General features: G+C 43.2%; 2 protein-coding genes across 4 annotated transcripts in view; one reads left to right on the forward strand and one right to left on the reverse strand.

Annotated features, from left to right (window-relative positions):
* The window catches only part of LOC138746421 (cytochrome P450 2K1-like), a 34,457-nt gene that overhangs the window by 5,860 nt on the left and 12,760 nt on the right, over nucleotides 1-15,837 (forward strand). For 2 of the 3 annotated variants that reach the window (XM_069904589.1, XM_069904588.1), the window contains exons 2-7: nucleotides 3,090-4,521; nucleotides 5,790-5,952; nucleotides 8,792-8,941; nucleotides 9,801-9,961; nucleotides 11,370-11,543; nucleotides 12,734-12,875. In XM_069904589.1, the coding sequence (XP_069760690.1) occupies nucleotides 4,345-4,521; nucleotides 5,790-5,952; nucleotides 8,792-8,941; nucleotides 9,801-9,961; nucleotides 11,370-11,543; nucleotides 12,734-12,875 (967 nt within the window). In that variant the 5' untranslated portion in view covers nucleotides 3,090-4,344. The remainder of the gene's footprint in view (nucleotides 1-3,089; nucleotides 4,522-5,789; nucleotides 5,953-8,791; nucleotides 8,942-9,800; nucleotides 9,962-11,369; nucleotides 11,544-12,733; nucleotides 12,876-15,837) is intronic. The other variant, XM_069904590.1, reaches the window with a different exon arrangement.
* tekt4 (tektin 4) overlaps nucleotides 7,130-15,837 on the reverse strand; it is a 30,427-nt gene continuing 21,719 nt past the window's right edge. Inside the window, exon 6 of the mRNA XM_069904593.1 lies at nucleotides 7,130-7,341. Within this exon, the coding sequence (XP_069760694.1) occupies nucleotides 7,317-7,341 (25 nt within the window). The 3' untranslated portion in view covers nucleotides 7,130-7,316. The remainder of the gene's footprint in view (nucleotides 7,342-15,837) is intronic.

Consider the following 15,837-nt stretch of genomic DNA (forward strand, 5'->3'; position numbering starts at 1 on the left):
GCTTGTCCCACTTGTCTCCATCTCAAACTTTTTCTATCCATGTACCTGTCTAAATGACTTTTGAACACTGCAATTACACTTGGCTCTGCCATGTCCTCTGGCAGCTTGTTCCACACACCAACCCTTTTCTCCTCTCACCCCTCATTTTTGATTGAATTTTTACCTTATCTATGACCCTAATGATTTTACACGAGGTCACCCCTCAAGTCTTAGAGGGAGACAAGTCCCAGCCTATCCAGACTCTGTTTATAATTCAAGCCCAGTAATGTTTTTTGTGAATCGTTACTGCACCCTCTCGAGCTTACTGGTACCTGGAGGGCAGAACTGTGCACAGTACCATGTGTGGTCCCAGTTGTAACGAGTCCTTGTTCCTTCACCCAGTGGTCTGACAGATGAAGGCAAATGTGTTAAACCCCTTCTTCACCACTCTATTGTCTAGTGTCACCACTTTCAAGGACATGTACTTGAACCCCTCTCACATCACTGTTTTACAACACTCTCTGCGGCATGAACATTAAGCGTGAAAGTCCTACCCATAGTCTTCGAGTGCTGCTGGCTTGAGTTCCCCAAGGTAGGGCATATTAACCATGCAATCCCATAATGAGTGTTGCCCTCATGTTGACGGCACCGTCTTTTGAAACTTACGATAAATCCAAGTCAATCTGTTCATGATCTTATTGCTTTTTGTGGGAGTTTGCTGTCTGCCTCTTGGTTCAAATTCAAGTTTATTGTCATGTTACATCATGGGCAGTGAGAGGGGTTCTCTAACCTTCAAGCAACTGTAACATTTATGTATGATAAGCTTCAAAAGACGCTACATGAGGGTAACACTCAATGTGGGACCGCATGGATTACACGCCTGCCTTGTTCCGGGGAACTCAAACAAACAGCACTTAAAGACTATGGGTAGGACTTTCCTGCTTAATATTCACACCATGCAGAATGTTGTATATCAGTAAGAGGGGTTCAGGTACATAGTAGGAGAACAAGAGCAGAGTATAGGGAAGATCAGTTTGTCCAAAGAAAAGGCAACATTACAATACTGCTGAAAGGTTCATTCCAAAGCAGCAGTGAAAAATCTGTGCTAAAATCCTACCCAGGAATGAAATACTTACAAGGTTTCTTTCTTGCATAATGGTAACTGTTAATATTTATCCATCTATCTAACATTTGTATTTATTAACTCTTTTAATGTGCACGATTGTAGTTTTTTAAAGAAGTACCTGTTAGGGTGTATTATGTAGAACTGTGGTGCGTTTGTACTTTGTGTGTGACAGTCAACTCATTATTATCGTTAACTTCTTATTGTAGCATTTTCCTAGTTTAAACACTTGTGATGCACAATTTCAGGAAAGGGACATCCATGTGAAACCAATTTGTTAATTTTTATCTTGTTAGTACTCGTCCAAATAGCAAATCTTTCCAAAGAACGTTCCTTCCATCAGCATGAAAATGTAATACCTAACCTAAAGCCAGCAGTCGTCCAACATTTGCCTGTTTATTCCACTTCTAATATAGTGTCCGAAATGCAGGTTGTAATTTTTTTCTCTCTCTGCTCTGTTCAACAGATTTGAATGGACAATCCAATCCATTCGTGCGTACGTGGATGTAAAATAAAACCTTCCCTTTTCTATATAATTAACACCTTTTGTCTGTTGGTCTGTACTCCTCCCATTCCATTCTTCTCCCTTTCTCTCCCCAGCCTTTTTCAGATGCCAATCTTTATTTGACTCATACCTTGAAGAAGGGCGAAGGCCCAAAACATCGGTAATCTATCTTTATCTCCTATAGATGCTGAAAGACCGGTTGAATTCCTCCAGTGTTTTGACTAATCATCATAATGTCTGTGGACTTTCATGTTTCACTCCATTGCGCCTTTCTCTCTAAACTTTCTGTTCCCCCCATCTCCCACCACCATCAGTGTTCTTCTCCTCTACCCGTCTCTCCATTCCTTCCACCTCTTCCTGTCCAGTACCTCATCACCAGTTGCCCTCCCCCCACCCCCCGACATGTCTCCCTCTTTATTCTCTCTTTGTGCGCACTTCTTGCCTTGGCTCGGAACATCGTCTGGCAACTTCTCTCCGTAGATGCTGCCTGATCCTTCTGGTTCTCTTTGCTCGTGCAAGATTTCAGCATCTGTAGCTTCTGACTATCGCCCGAAAGTACAGCGCCCTCCATAATATTTGGAACAAAGATCCTTTTTTTTCCCTTTATTTGCCCCTGTGCCCATCTGAAATGAGGGGACTATGTGTAAAAAATGCTGTAATTTCTACATGGTCGAACCAAAATATATACAAATAACCTTGAATAAAATCTGGAATGTACGCACTTTAATGACATGTGAATTGTTTGATTACAAATTTAAAACTGTGGAACACAGGGGCAAAGAAAGTAAAAAAAGTTTCTTTGTCTCAAACATTAAGGAGGGCGCTGTGTGTGAAGTAAAGAAAGTGTAGGTGTTCTGAAATGTGTGGTGATTGGAGATGATTGAGCTTCAGGGAACCAACCCACCAACCTCTATTAATCTCTAATGTCCCCTTCTACAATGCTAGCTGATGTTCTCAGGGATCTCTGCCACCCAGCTGAAATTAAATCAGAGGTTGAGAGAACGCACCTTACTTCAAAATGGTGCCAAAGAACAGCCAACACTTCAGCTTTGCGTCACTTATTCCTCAACTGATCTGTGGAAAATCGAGGAGCCGCCAATGTTGGAAACCAGAAATAAAATCATAAAATATAGCCATACCTCGACTTGTACCTGATCGAATAACGTCCAATTGCAGATACGTCTGAGGTCATCATAAGGGCTTAATAAAAATTTTAAAGTTTACGCCGGGATCCATATAAGTGGGCATTAGCAGACATTAAGTCATGCATCACGTGATTGACACGTGGGCTCGAAAGCCAAACCAAAATGATTGCGCTACCAGCTGTATAATGGTACACAGTGTACACCTATCTCATACATGTATGTACAATACTGAGGTTTAGGTAAATATGTATGTGTGTCATGGTATCTTATGTTATATCGTGTATTTCACCTATAATGATTGACTTGCACCCAAATCAATTTGTGTCCCCACTTCCAGAACGTAACCTGGACCCAAGTCGACACATGGCTGGACCTGCAGGTCAGGTCCCATCTGTGGAGAGATGTGTTTCAGAAAAAGTGGATGGGTGGAGAGCACACAGGGAATGTCTGTGACTCTATCGATTGAGGAGATCTACAAGTGGGGGTGACTTAAGAAAGCAGCCTCCATCTTCAAGGACTCCTACCACCCAGGCCGTGCCCTCTTCACACTGACACCATCAGGAAGGAGGTACAAAAGCCTAAAGAAGAGCACTCAGCGGCACAAGGATGGCCTCTTCCCCTCCTGAATGGATAGTGTCCCACTGACACTACCTCGTTTTCTCTTCTTCTTGTACAAATGTATTAATTTTACATGTAATTTATAGGAATATTTGCACCTTGTGGTGTGGCAAAACCACAAATTTCAGGACATGTTCATGATAATAAATTCTGTTTCTAAGATTCTAATCAAACTTCCTACCTCCATCTTAACCTTTCATAATTTAATGTTGAAGATCCCTTCTCATTCTTCCAAATTCCAGTGAGTACGGTCCCAGGGGCCTCAACCTCACAGGCTAACTCCCTCATTTCTGGAATCAACCTGGTGAACCTCCCCTGTAGTGCCTCCAAAGCCAGACTAACCTTTCTCCAGTAAGGAGACCAGAACCAACCGCAGTACTCCAGGTGCGGCCTCACCAGTACCCTGTATCTGCCTGCTTCTAAATTCAATCCCTCCAGCAAAGAAGGCAAAGATTCCGTGTGCCTCTTGATTACTTGTTGAACTTGCAACCCCACCTTTTGTGATTTACGCACAAGTCCCCAAGTCTCTCCGCACAACACCGTGCTGCAATCTCTCACCGTTTAAATAATAATCTGACATAATATTTTTCCTTCCAAGGAGGATGACCTCATATTTACCAACACTGTATTCCATCTGCCAGACCCTTGTGCACTCACCTGGCCTAGCTTTAACTCTCTCCAGACTCTCCCCATCCTCTGAACAATTTGCCTTTCCACTCAATTTTGCATCAAGACAATGTGATGGGACCGATGGTGAATTTACGATATGATGGTCCCAAAGGTGACAAATCTGTCCTTTTGGACCAGCTGTTAATGTTTAGTTAAAATACCGCACGTCTTGGTACACATGATTAAGTATAGCTCCTTGAGTGAGCCCAGAAAGACTATTTATTCTGAAAGGTTCAACTTGGCTTCACTGCTTCGGGATTTGTTTCTGAATTTGAGTGTGTGTGTCTTTCCTAAGTTTGTTTGTTATGGATACGGATACCTTGATCCTCTTTGCCATTCTGACCACATTTTTTTTGTTGTATTTTTACTCCGGGTGTAAATGCTTAGCTGCATACAAGCTTCCTCCAGGTCCAAGTCCTCTGCCATTGATCGGGAACCTACACACACTGGATCTGAAGATGTTGCACAGGAGCCTGTCAGAGGTGAGCTGTTTACCTGTTGTTCGCTGTGGCCAGATGGAACTAATTTACTGAATCAAAATTTTATGGAGTCAAGTTAAAATCTGGATGATATCATCTCAAATCCTACTGCCCTGATCTTAACTCATGCCTTGTCTCATTCAGCCGCTGTGACACCGTTGCACTGCTGTCGAGCTGCTGCCTCATAGGTCCAGCTCTCTGGGGTTGTCTGGTCGCTGGTTCTGTCTGCGTGGAGTTTGCATGCTAACTGCCTCGCTTACCGTGCCGCCCTTCTGCCTTCACCTCATCCCTGTCCCTCCATTCTCTGCATATTCATGAGTCTATCCACAAGCCACTACTGGATCTACTTCCATCACCACTCTGGGCAGCCCGTTCCATGCACCCACCACTCTAGGTGTAAATAAAGCATGCTCCTTTATGCAGAGTGAAGTTATTGTTCCCAGGAGGTAGTCTGGGTGGCACAGTTAACGTAGTGATCACTGCAATGCTATTAAATCGCCACTGTCTGCAAGGAGTTTGTACCTTCTTCCCGTGACCTGTGTGGGTTTTCTCCAGATGCTCCACTTTCCTCTCACCCTCCAAAAATGTCCAAGGGTGGTCGGTTTATTGGGTGTAAATGGGAGCGGGGGTTTCAGTGGCCAGAATCAGCTTCTACCGTGTTGTAAGTAAATTGAAATGTAAAGTCTCAGAAACGTATAGGAAGGCAGGGATCACAGGTACCTTGTCATCCATGAACTTCAACCTCAACCGTGACCTACCTTACAAACCTTACGTCCCAAGAAAACATTTCCTAATTACAGAACCTTTACTTAACAACCCAACGTTGTTGAGGAACTGCTTTAGATCTTTCCAGCTTCATCACAAACTTCTGTCTTTTTAAGAGAGTGAAGTTACTCTTTCAAAGAGCTTTCTGAAGCAAATCAGGCCAAAATGATAAGATGCAGGAGAGGTAGCTCATATTTCCTTGACAGCCACACTATAAGTGCTTTTGAGACCATTGGAACTCAGTATCACAATAGTGTCTGATCTAAATATGTATTTAAATCCTTGCACACATGCAGTCACCTCTTTATACAAATGCAATCTTGCCTCCTTACACATATGCATTCTTTCTACACCTGCATTTTTCTCCTTGCATACATGTAATCACATCCCTTATATACATGTAATCATATCCTTACACATGAAATCACCTCCTTACACACGTGCAGTCTGACCCCCGCCACTTTCTCTGCCAGCGTAACTGCATAACCGATATTCTGTGCTTTCAGTTGTCTGAGCAGTATGGACCCGTATTTACCATTCAGTTGGGACTGGAAAAAGCAGTTGTTCTCACAGGGTACAAAGCAGTGAAAGAGGCTCTCGTGGATCAGGCCGATGAGTTTGCAGAGAGAGCAAAGATACCCGTGTTGGAAATGCTGGCAAATAGTTACGGTAAGGGGCATCTCTCTGCTTTCTTCTGAAGCACCGAGGTTCTATTTACTTCATAACAAGCCAATGAAGCAATTCATTCTTACTCATTTGAGTAGCTGGTTACAAAAGCAAATGTACACTCCTTTGAAGCAGTGACCTATTTCCTGAGGGGGTGGGTACACAGTGAGAGACTATATTTATTGCAGTGTGTTAGAATATGCAGGAGACCAGTTAGTATCCATGAAGAAGAGACAGGTGAAGAATTCAAGAGAGAATTTAGGTGAACTTGCTTTACTGGAGATGGACAGACATGGGGAGGGTTGGAGGCAAGTTTCGTCTTGATAAAGAGTTCTGGCCCAAAATCTCGACCATTCTTTTTCTCCCATTGATGTCTGCTTGCCCTGCTGAGTTCTTGCAGAAGGTTGGATTTGCAGCAGCTTTAGTCATAGTTTTCAAGGGGGATCAAGACAAGGACACAGAGCATAGAACACAGGAATAGGCCATCTAGCCCAGATCACGTCAAATTAAACTAAACCTCTTGCACATGATCCACACGTCTCATTGACAGTAAAAACACAGTGGGAAGGAAAGATGAGGGAAAGCACAGAAAAGCTACCCAGAACCACCTTGGGAACATTAGTCTGGGGTGGTAAGACCTTCAGTTCATAAATAGAATGCAGGGAAATATTCTTCAGCACCAATAATTCAGTAGAAGTTAAGAATGATGTTGAAAATTTACAACTACAGGATGTGAGCAAAGATGTGATCTAAAGTAGATGTCTCATAGCAAAAGGGACTGAGAAATGCTGAAGAATTCTCATCCACAGGCTACTTGTCTTCATTGACATGTCCATCCATGACCTCATACCAAGGCCACCTGTAAATTGAGGGAGCAACACCTAATATTCTGGCCGGGCCCTCTCCAACCGGATGGCCTTAACATTGGTTTCTGTTAGACCATTCCCCGTTCTCCCTCCCTTCTCTATCCCTCTGTCTTGCTCTCCATCTCCTTCCCTTCTCCATTCACAGAGCCATCCCTCCTCCCCCCTGTTTGTTGTTGTGCCCTCCCTCCCTATTACCTCCTGCCTTTGGGACGGTGCTCCTCCTCCTGCCCCACCTCTCCCCACCCCACCCCCCTCACCCCCCCACTCACCATTCTGTTCAATTTGGTCATACCTTGATGAAGGGCTCAAGCCTGAAAGATTGATTATGTATCTTTATCTTTGCTGTGCGCTGTTTGACCTGCCGAGTTTCCCCAGCATTTCTGTTTTTAATTCAACCGCGGCGTCTGCAGACTTTTCGAGTTTTACTCTGGACTTCAAAGGTGTTCTCCTATTCCACTTGTGTCCCCTCCTCCTGCTTCACCTCCTCCAGGGATGGACCATTTATGGGGGCTTCCCACAAATGAGCCTGCAGCGAAGACAAAGGGATTATTTTAAAGCAGCAACTTGATCCCTTTAAGGGAAGCATTTGGCACATCTTTTAGTGAGAGAGATAATTTCGATGAAGGGGTGCAGTCAAGCAGCTTGTAGCCCATGGATCGGAAGCTCACTTTCTGGAACCTTCTACCCCAGTTCACCTGAGGAGGAAGCCCGACCCTCCCTGAGAGTTCACCGCGGGCGATCTTGAACTCTTAGTTACATAATTGGTCATTATCTTTTTCCCAGGGGAAAAACTAGAGGGCTGGAGAAACTCAGTCGTTCATGCAGCGTTCATAGCAGGCAATATATCGCCAACAGCCTCTATCTTGACGAAGGGCTCAGGCCCGAAACATTGTTGCTATATCTTTGCCTCCTATGGATGCTGTGGGGCCTGCTAAGTTTCTCCAGCATTTTTGTGTGTCACTACAATCACAGTGCCTGCAGATTTCCTTGATTCACTCCACTGGACATGATTTTAAGGTGAGAGGGGACAGACCTTTTTCACACAGAAGGTGGTGGAAATGTGGAACAAGAAGCCAGTTGAAGTGGTAGAGGCATGTAGAATTAAAATGGTTGAAAGCCAGTGAAACAGGTATTTAAATAGGAATGGTTAGGAGAGTATGAACCACAGGTAGGCAAGTACGAGTAGCTCATGTGCACAACTTGGTCAGTGTCGACAAGCTGGTGTGAAGGAGCCTGTTTCTGTGCTGTAAAACTCTCTAACTCGATAATAGAGACCCAATGTCACCCTCTTCAAATCTGGAAGCTCAATCCCTTTAGAACATAAGAAGTAAGAGCAGGAGCCGGCCATTCGGCCCATCAACCCTGCTCTGTCATTCAATGAGATCATGGCTGATCTAATGATAGACTCATCCCCACCTACCTGCCTTTTCCCCATACCCCTTAATTCCCTTATGTAATTAATATTCTATCCAACCTTGTCAAATATATTCACTGAGGTCGCCTCCACTGCTTCAATAGACTGCAAATTCTACAGATTCACCACCCTTTGGGAAAAGCAGTTCCTCCTCATCTCCGTCCTAAATCTGTACGGTCCCAGACAATGCAATCTAAGCCCCTCATCTCTGGATTCACCTTTCCTCCCTAACATTGCTATTCCTTGGCTACAAATATCTGGATCACAAATCTCTTCAAGGACTGGAGTCAGGGGCTTGGAGCTGATTGCCAGAGGCAGCGCAGAATTGCATCAGAATTGCTCATTACTAAGAAAAGCAGCAGCAATGAGAAAGATAAAACTATTTTGTGACTTTTGAAATCAGAGCAGGGCATCGTGCTTCAATTTCAAGGTCATTACTTGAGTAAATGACCCCAACAGGATAACTAAACTGAAGCTATTAAATCAATTGTGGAATGCAATTAGGGCAGAATGCCCTGTGATAAACAAAGCAAACAATTTTCCGTTGCATTGTGATCTTTAGGTATTTCTTTTGGACACGGGGAATCGTGGAGACAAATGCGAAGGTTTACTTTAACGACATTACGCAATTTTGGAATGGGCAAGAAGTCAATTGAAGACAAGATTACAGAGGAAGCCAAGTATCTAGTGCAGGATTTCGAATCTCACCGAGGTTGGAGTCTTGCTTAAATTTTGCGGAAGTTCTATTTTAATTTTGAGTTTCATCTCCTGTCATTACTCCACCAGCAGCTTAAAGTCATCCTGGGTGGTGGTGTGGCAGATCTACCTGTGAAAACCACGTTGTGTGAAATTTGCTAAGTAGGTTAGAGGTCCAAATTTTGGAAGTATTTTTATTTATAGATTTAGACATGCAGCACAGTAACTGGCCATTTCGGCCCACAAGTTTGCGCTGCCCAATTTACACCCAATTAACCTACACTCCTGGTGCGATTTGAAGGGTGGGAGGAAACACGGGGAGAACGTACCAACTCCTTAGATATAGCGTGGGATTCGAACCCCAGTCCTGATCGCTGCTGTTGTAAAGGCGTTGCACTAACCATTACACCAACCATTCCGCCCTTATTAAAGATCATCTGATTCATATGGGAATTTAAAGTAACTAATGTTGAACTAGTGGAACTGAAGGTACAGAATTTCATCTTAAAATCACCAATGAAGGTTTTAAATTTTAGGCTTTGTAAAACCACCAGGATTTTGGAATAATTAGATAGTGGGTTATTTCCACAGTGATTGCTTTTCATAAGTATTTCATTAGCTGTTAAGGTGCTTTTTGACCCCATGAAAAAGGCATGAGAGGTGCTATATAAATGCAAGTCATTCTGTTTTATCATGACAGCTGATTCCCCAACCTGTGCAACCACTATAGTGTGAAAAATAAAAAATTTAAAATAAAAAAAAACAAACCTGTGCAACCACAAAGGGTTACCAGAGGATCTGAACTTGGGAGGGGCTTAGACCATTTTGTTTATAGCCCAACATGAAGTTGATTATTCACGTGCTCTTCCTGGCAGACCAACCCTTTGATACAACCGTGCCTGTAACATCTGCCATGGCCAACATTATCTGCTCTATCGTTTTTGGAGAACGATTTGACTACAAGGATGAACTATTTCTCACCATAACAAAACTGATACGTGAAAATTTTAATCTGCTTGGATCTTCCAGAGTCCAGGTATACATTCAGCGATCTATTGGAATGTTGATTGGAGTGGCATGTTACTAAGTCACAATGCACATAAGCAGTATTTAAACACTGAGAATGCACATTGCAGCCATTCTCAGTGGGGGCCACAGCACATTAGAGTTCTAGCATCTGTTATTCAACATTCACCTGAAGGTGGAGACAGAACTCTCTTTATCATTAGACTAAACGTCTCGTGCAGGGTATAACCAGCAGAAGATGCAATATTTTCCCAGCAAGGTCAAATTTCCTTAATGTGGATAAATAATCTAGCTGATGGTGTTTTCAATATCAATTTATTTAAATTTAGTAGCGGTGGGGGATGACAGATTGAAATTATAAAATGTTTTTTTCTGTTTTTTATATAGTCGGTGGGAGAGAAATACAGAAAAAAACAACTAGACAGCTTCACAGGGGAAGGGACCCATAACTTTGATCAGAATCCTAAGGGGGCCTATAGCTAAAAATTGGTTAAGAATGGCTGCATTAGAGAACAATAATGCTCCACTGATGAGATTCCCATGTATAACCTTACACATTATTTAACCCAGGCCGCCTTGCACAGCATATGTAGACCATAAGTGTCTCATCATGTCCCTCCAGCTTTTCCTCTGTTCCGCCTCTGTCTGAGCTCACTGAGGCCTTTACTGATTCACATTGTTAAAGTTTGCGGACGGAAGCTCTCACACTCACTGACTTCTCATAAGGTGGAAGCCATCTGGCCCTCTGAGCATCGACTGGCTCTCAGAGCATTTCCATTCTTCTCTTTTACTCTCTTGAACGCACCCAATTTCTTGGATCTACCTCCACCATCTCGCTCATGATATTCAGAACCCTCCGCGTAAAAACATTCTCCCTCAGATCTCTGCACCCGCCCCTCCCTATATTGGAAACACAATCATTAATGGGCAATGTGCCTCGAAAGGAACTCTCTTTTGATCCTCTTTGTTAAGGGGGCCGGGAAATGTCATGGCAACTCTTATGGGGGACAAAAGTTAGAATCTACCATGCATGTTACATTTTTTGATGTAGTGCTACGTGATAATAAAAGGAACCTTGAACCTTGAAAGCTTGTAGATACAAATGTTGCCGTCAGACCAGCATTTATGGTTCATCCCTATTGAGGGCAGGAATACTCAACTATATTACTAGCCACATCAAAGCCAAAGCAGTAAGGGACAACTTTCTTTCTCTAAAGCTCATATGCTGGACAGAACATTAGCCCTTCCCCAGCCTTTCACCCTACTTTTTCTTCTCCCCCTTGACCTAGTTGACCTTCCCACATTATACCCGTCCTGAAACGTAGGCTGGCCCTTTCTCTCTGTGGACGCTGCCTGACTTGTTGAGCCTCTACCGCCGCTCTTTGTTTGCTGGACTGAGCCCATTCTGCATTCCTCAGATGTACAATGCTTTTCCGTTCCTTGGCTTTCTCCCCGGAACTCACAAGAAGATCTTTCAAAATCGAGCACAAATGGTTCGGCTCATCCTGAACTTTTACGAAGAGCATCAAAAAACTCTGAATGAGAATGACATCAGGAGCTTGATCGATGCCTTCCTGGTGAAACGAGAAGAGGTACTGAAATCCTTTTTTTAAAAAAAAAAACTTTTTAGGCAAAGAATCCTCAATAATTAAAAGCAGAAAATCCTAGGCAGACCAGGGAGTACCTGTGTGAAGGTACTTTATTCAGGTCAAAGACTTTGTCAATACCCAAAAGTACTGCAGAAACTTAGCACTTTGTCAGTTCAATGAAAGATCTTTAGGTTGAAATGTTCATTTTATTTCTCTCCCCACCGTCGCAACCCCACCTGCTTCTTATTTTCAGTTTTTTCTTATTCTACATTAGAGTTCTAGCATCTATTATTCAACATTCACCTGAAGGTGGAGACAGAACTCTCTTTATCATTAGACTGAATGTCTGGTGCAGGGTATAACCAGCAGAAGATGCAATATTTTCCCAGCAAGGTCAAATTTCCTTAATGTGGATAAATAATCTAGCTGATGGTGTTTTCAATATTAATTTATTTAAATTTAAATTTAGACGTCCAGCGCGGTAACTGGCCCTTCCGCTCCACCAGCCCCTGCTGCCCAAATACCCCAATTGAACGACAACCCCTATATGTTTTGAAGGGTGGGAGGAAACTGGAGTGCTTAGAGGAAACCCATGCAGACACGAGGAGAACATGCAAACTCCTTACAAAGAGCGCCAGATTCAAACATGGGTCTCTGGCGCGGTAAAAGCTAACCATGCCGCTCTGACCCCAAACATCTCAACAACTAAACTGTTCCACGTGCCTGCTCGCTGGCTTTTGCAAGATCATAGTGATGTTAACATCATTTTTTATAAGTACAAATAGCATGTGCTGAGTTGGTGGAGAGGAGGCGAGGGCATGTGATGGCCTGAGCCACATACACAAGCCCCTGCAGCTTCTTGCGGCCTTGGACAGAGCAGTTCCTGTCCCACGCAGCGACGTCCCCGGATAGGATACTCTCAATGGTGCACCTGTCAAGATTACCTGCTGGCTACTTGCCAAGGTTGTGAAGAAATGCTGGCAACATGCCATATTTCCTCAGGACGTCGAGGCACTGGAGCACATTCTTGGTCATTGCATTGACACGGGTAGACCAGGACGTCATGTTTAAAGCTGTCTTCCCTCTCCACCTTTGCACTGTTGAGGTGGACTGGGGGAACAAGCTCTGTCCCTCCTCCGAAACACACGTCCCTACTTAAACTAATTTCACGTTCTGTCTTTTTAATTTTAAAGGAGTCAAATAATTCTGATTCCCACTTCCATGACAAAAACTTGGTGACTTCAGTAACCAACCTATTTTCCGCTGGAACAGATACCTCCTCTTCCACCCTGCGATGGGCAATCCTTCTGATGATGAAGTATCCGGATATTCAAAGTAAGAAATGATTTAAATTTATTCTCATGACATTTCTCAGAATAAAAATCTAACATTGTCAAAATTAGAGTGCTCCATTTCAAAGATGTGACAGCAGAGAGGTGATCACTTACATATTTTAATCAGGAAGAAACCTCTATTGACAAGTTATAATCAATGTGAGTTGAGCCCATTTTGGGATTTTAACAAATCCATTTGGACTCATCAAGGAGTAGTTGATTTCAGACTCGGAATTTATTGCCTTGAGATTGGTATACATTCATTTTACACCATCCTATTAACAAAGAATGCACATTCAAAACCAGCTCGACATGAAATTTTCCATCTCTGGGTCTGCCAGCAGTAAAATGCCATTAATCTGGCTCCAAACTTTTGACATCTGGATTGCTCCAAAAGACCATGCAGTAAAAGACATTCCCCACCATGGCCGCACTGTAGTCCCTCTCCTCCCACGGGAAGAAGATTCCTTAGTGAGAGATCACGCAGCAACACCACGATTTCCTTTTGACTTACCCAAGAGACTAGACAGCACTCTGCTGGAATGGTAGATCCAAAAGGTGCACTTCTGACAGAGCAGCAGGGACAATCAGTGGTAAATTGTCTGGAACAGCCATTCTCAATGGGGGCTCCCCACCTCTGGGGGCCACAGCACAGGTAAAGGGGGTGGGTGGTGGCACCGACTGAAATCATCAAATACATTTTTTTATGGAGTTGATAGAAACCAACTAAACTGCTGCACAGGGAGAGTAACTGATCTGGAAAGTGTATTCACAGCCATTTGGGTACATATTCTAATTAGGGGCAATTCCCTCGTATTGACCGATGAGATTGAATGCTAAAGCAATGGTCCCATACTATAGCTCGCCAAGGATTACTGTAACTTTGCTTACAAATTCTGCATGGGAATGTCACCACTTACAATTCCCCTTCCAGTCTAACATTACCTTGACTTAGAAATGTGTTGCTGTTCCTTTATTTTGAGTTGAAATCGTGGAAATTCCTCCTAACCTTAAAATGCTGTGGTCCTTCCAGTGAACGTGCTCCCTACATTATTATAGGAGCACCTTCACCCAAAGGAGACAGTTTACCACTGCCTTCTCAGGGGCCTGTTCAGTGAGCACGGTTAGCACAACGCCAGCGAACCTGGGTTCGAATCCATTTGCTGTCTGTAATGAGTTTGTATGATTCCCCCCTGTCTGTGTAGGTTTCCTTTAATTTACTCCCACTGTTCAAAATGTTCGGGGGTTGTAGGTCATTTGGGTGTAATTGGGGCAGCATGGGCTCATGGGCCAAAAGAATCTGTTACTGTGCTTATGTCCAAATTTAAAATTTAAGAATAATTCATCGAGAATGATTTGGACAAACATTCCCTTTATTCTGCTGTTCCTCTTTCACCTTTCATTTTATGATTGATTTTAATTTTTATTTCATTTACCCTAACTTATCTTTTCTAACTATTTCCTATGCTCAGATGTTTGGAATCACTTCCAAAAGTTGGTCCCTGGTGAGTTAAGTTCCAGCTTCAGACGTTGTATATTTCAATCAGATGCAAGCCTGAAGATTAGTGTGAGCTTTCATTCCAGGAAGGAATAAGGAAACGAATTAGAATCCCAAGGCCCCAATTTACTCTTGGCACGGAATCAGGCATAACTATACAGTGTCCATTATTTTGAGCGTCTTTGTTCTCATTTGCTCTTCAAGTCAAGTCTATTCTCTTTAAGCAGAAATACACAAATGTGCTGGAGAAACTCAGTAGGTCACACAGCATCCAGAGGAAGTAACAGGCGACCAACGAGTCCTTCGTCAGGAATAAGAAGAAAAAGGCAGATGTGTCGGCTTTTTGTTTCTTATACCTGACGAAAGGCTCAGGCCCAAAATGTTCGTTACCCTTTAGACCTAGAGTGACCTGCTAAGTTGTGTATTGCATTGGACCCTAGCATCTGCAGATTTACTTGTTTAACTGCTCTTCAAGCCGCACCATTTTATAACTGTGCTTTGAACAAAGCCCATGTTAATATCAACAAGGAACTATATCCCATCAACAAAGAATGCTGAAACTTAACTATTCTCAGTGAGCTTTTCAAATTTCCCACTGAATGAGGAGTCTTTGCTCTTGTCTGGGTCCCTCTGTTTGAATAAGTTAGTTAGTAATTCATTTTATTCAGATGCTTTGGTTTTCTCCCATGTGCCAAAGATGTGCATGTTGGTTGGTAATTATCTGCTGTAAATTGCTCTGAGTATGCAGGTAAATATAGCATGAAACACAAAAGTCTGCAGACACTGTGATTGTGGTTAAAAACACGGAAATGCTGGAGGAAGTCAGCAGGTCTCGCAGCGTGCACAGGAGGTAAAGATCGATAACCGACGTTTCAAGCCTGAGCCCTTCTTCAAGGTATGAGCAAAAAGTCTGCACTCCTCCCCTGTCCATTCTTCCCTCCCCAGGTTTTTAATTCAGATGTCCACCTGATTTTGATTTATATCTTGAAGAAGGGCTCAGGCCCAAAACATTGATAATATAGCTTTACATCCTATGGATGCTGCGAGACAGGATGACTTCCTCCAGCAATTCTGTGTTTTGAGGTAAATATTGTGGTTGTAAAAATATGCAGAGGAAAGAGAATATCTTAGTTCTCCAGTTTGATCAATCAACTGATGTGTAACTGGCTGCTGAGAGCCAAAAGGCCTGTGTCCGTGCTGTATGACTGTGCCTTACAAAAGTGCATTGAAGTGACCATATGAATTGAAGATGGGGAAACTGCATGCAACCTGAAATTAATTTTCAGCAGATTGGGCAGTGTCTGTAGAAAGAGAAGCACGATCAGCTTTTCTGTTTGATGACCCTTCATCAGAACGAGGACAGAGTCCGGCACATCACAGGCAAAACCTTCCCACCATCGAGAACATCGGAGAGCAGCAGCATTCATCAAGGATCCACACCACCCAGCACACACTCTGTTCTCGC

Source organism: Narcine bancroftii, chromosome 12 (assembly GCF_036971445.1).
Source record: "Narcine bancroftii isolate sNarBan1 chromosome 12, sNarBan1.hap1, whole genome shotgun sequence".
NCBI classification, from domain to species: Eukaryota; Metazoa; Chordata; class Chondrichthyes; order Torpediniformes; family Narcinidae; genus Narcine; species Narcine bancroftii.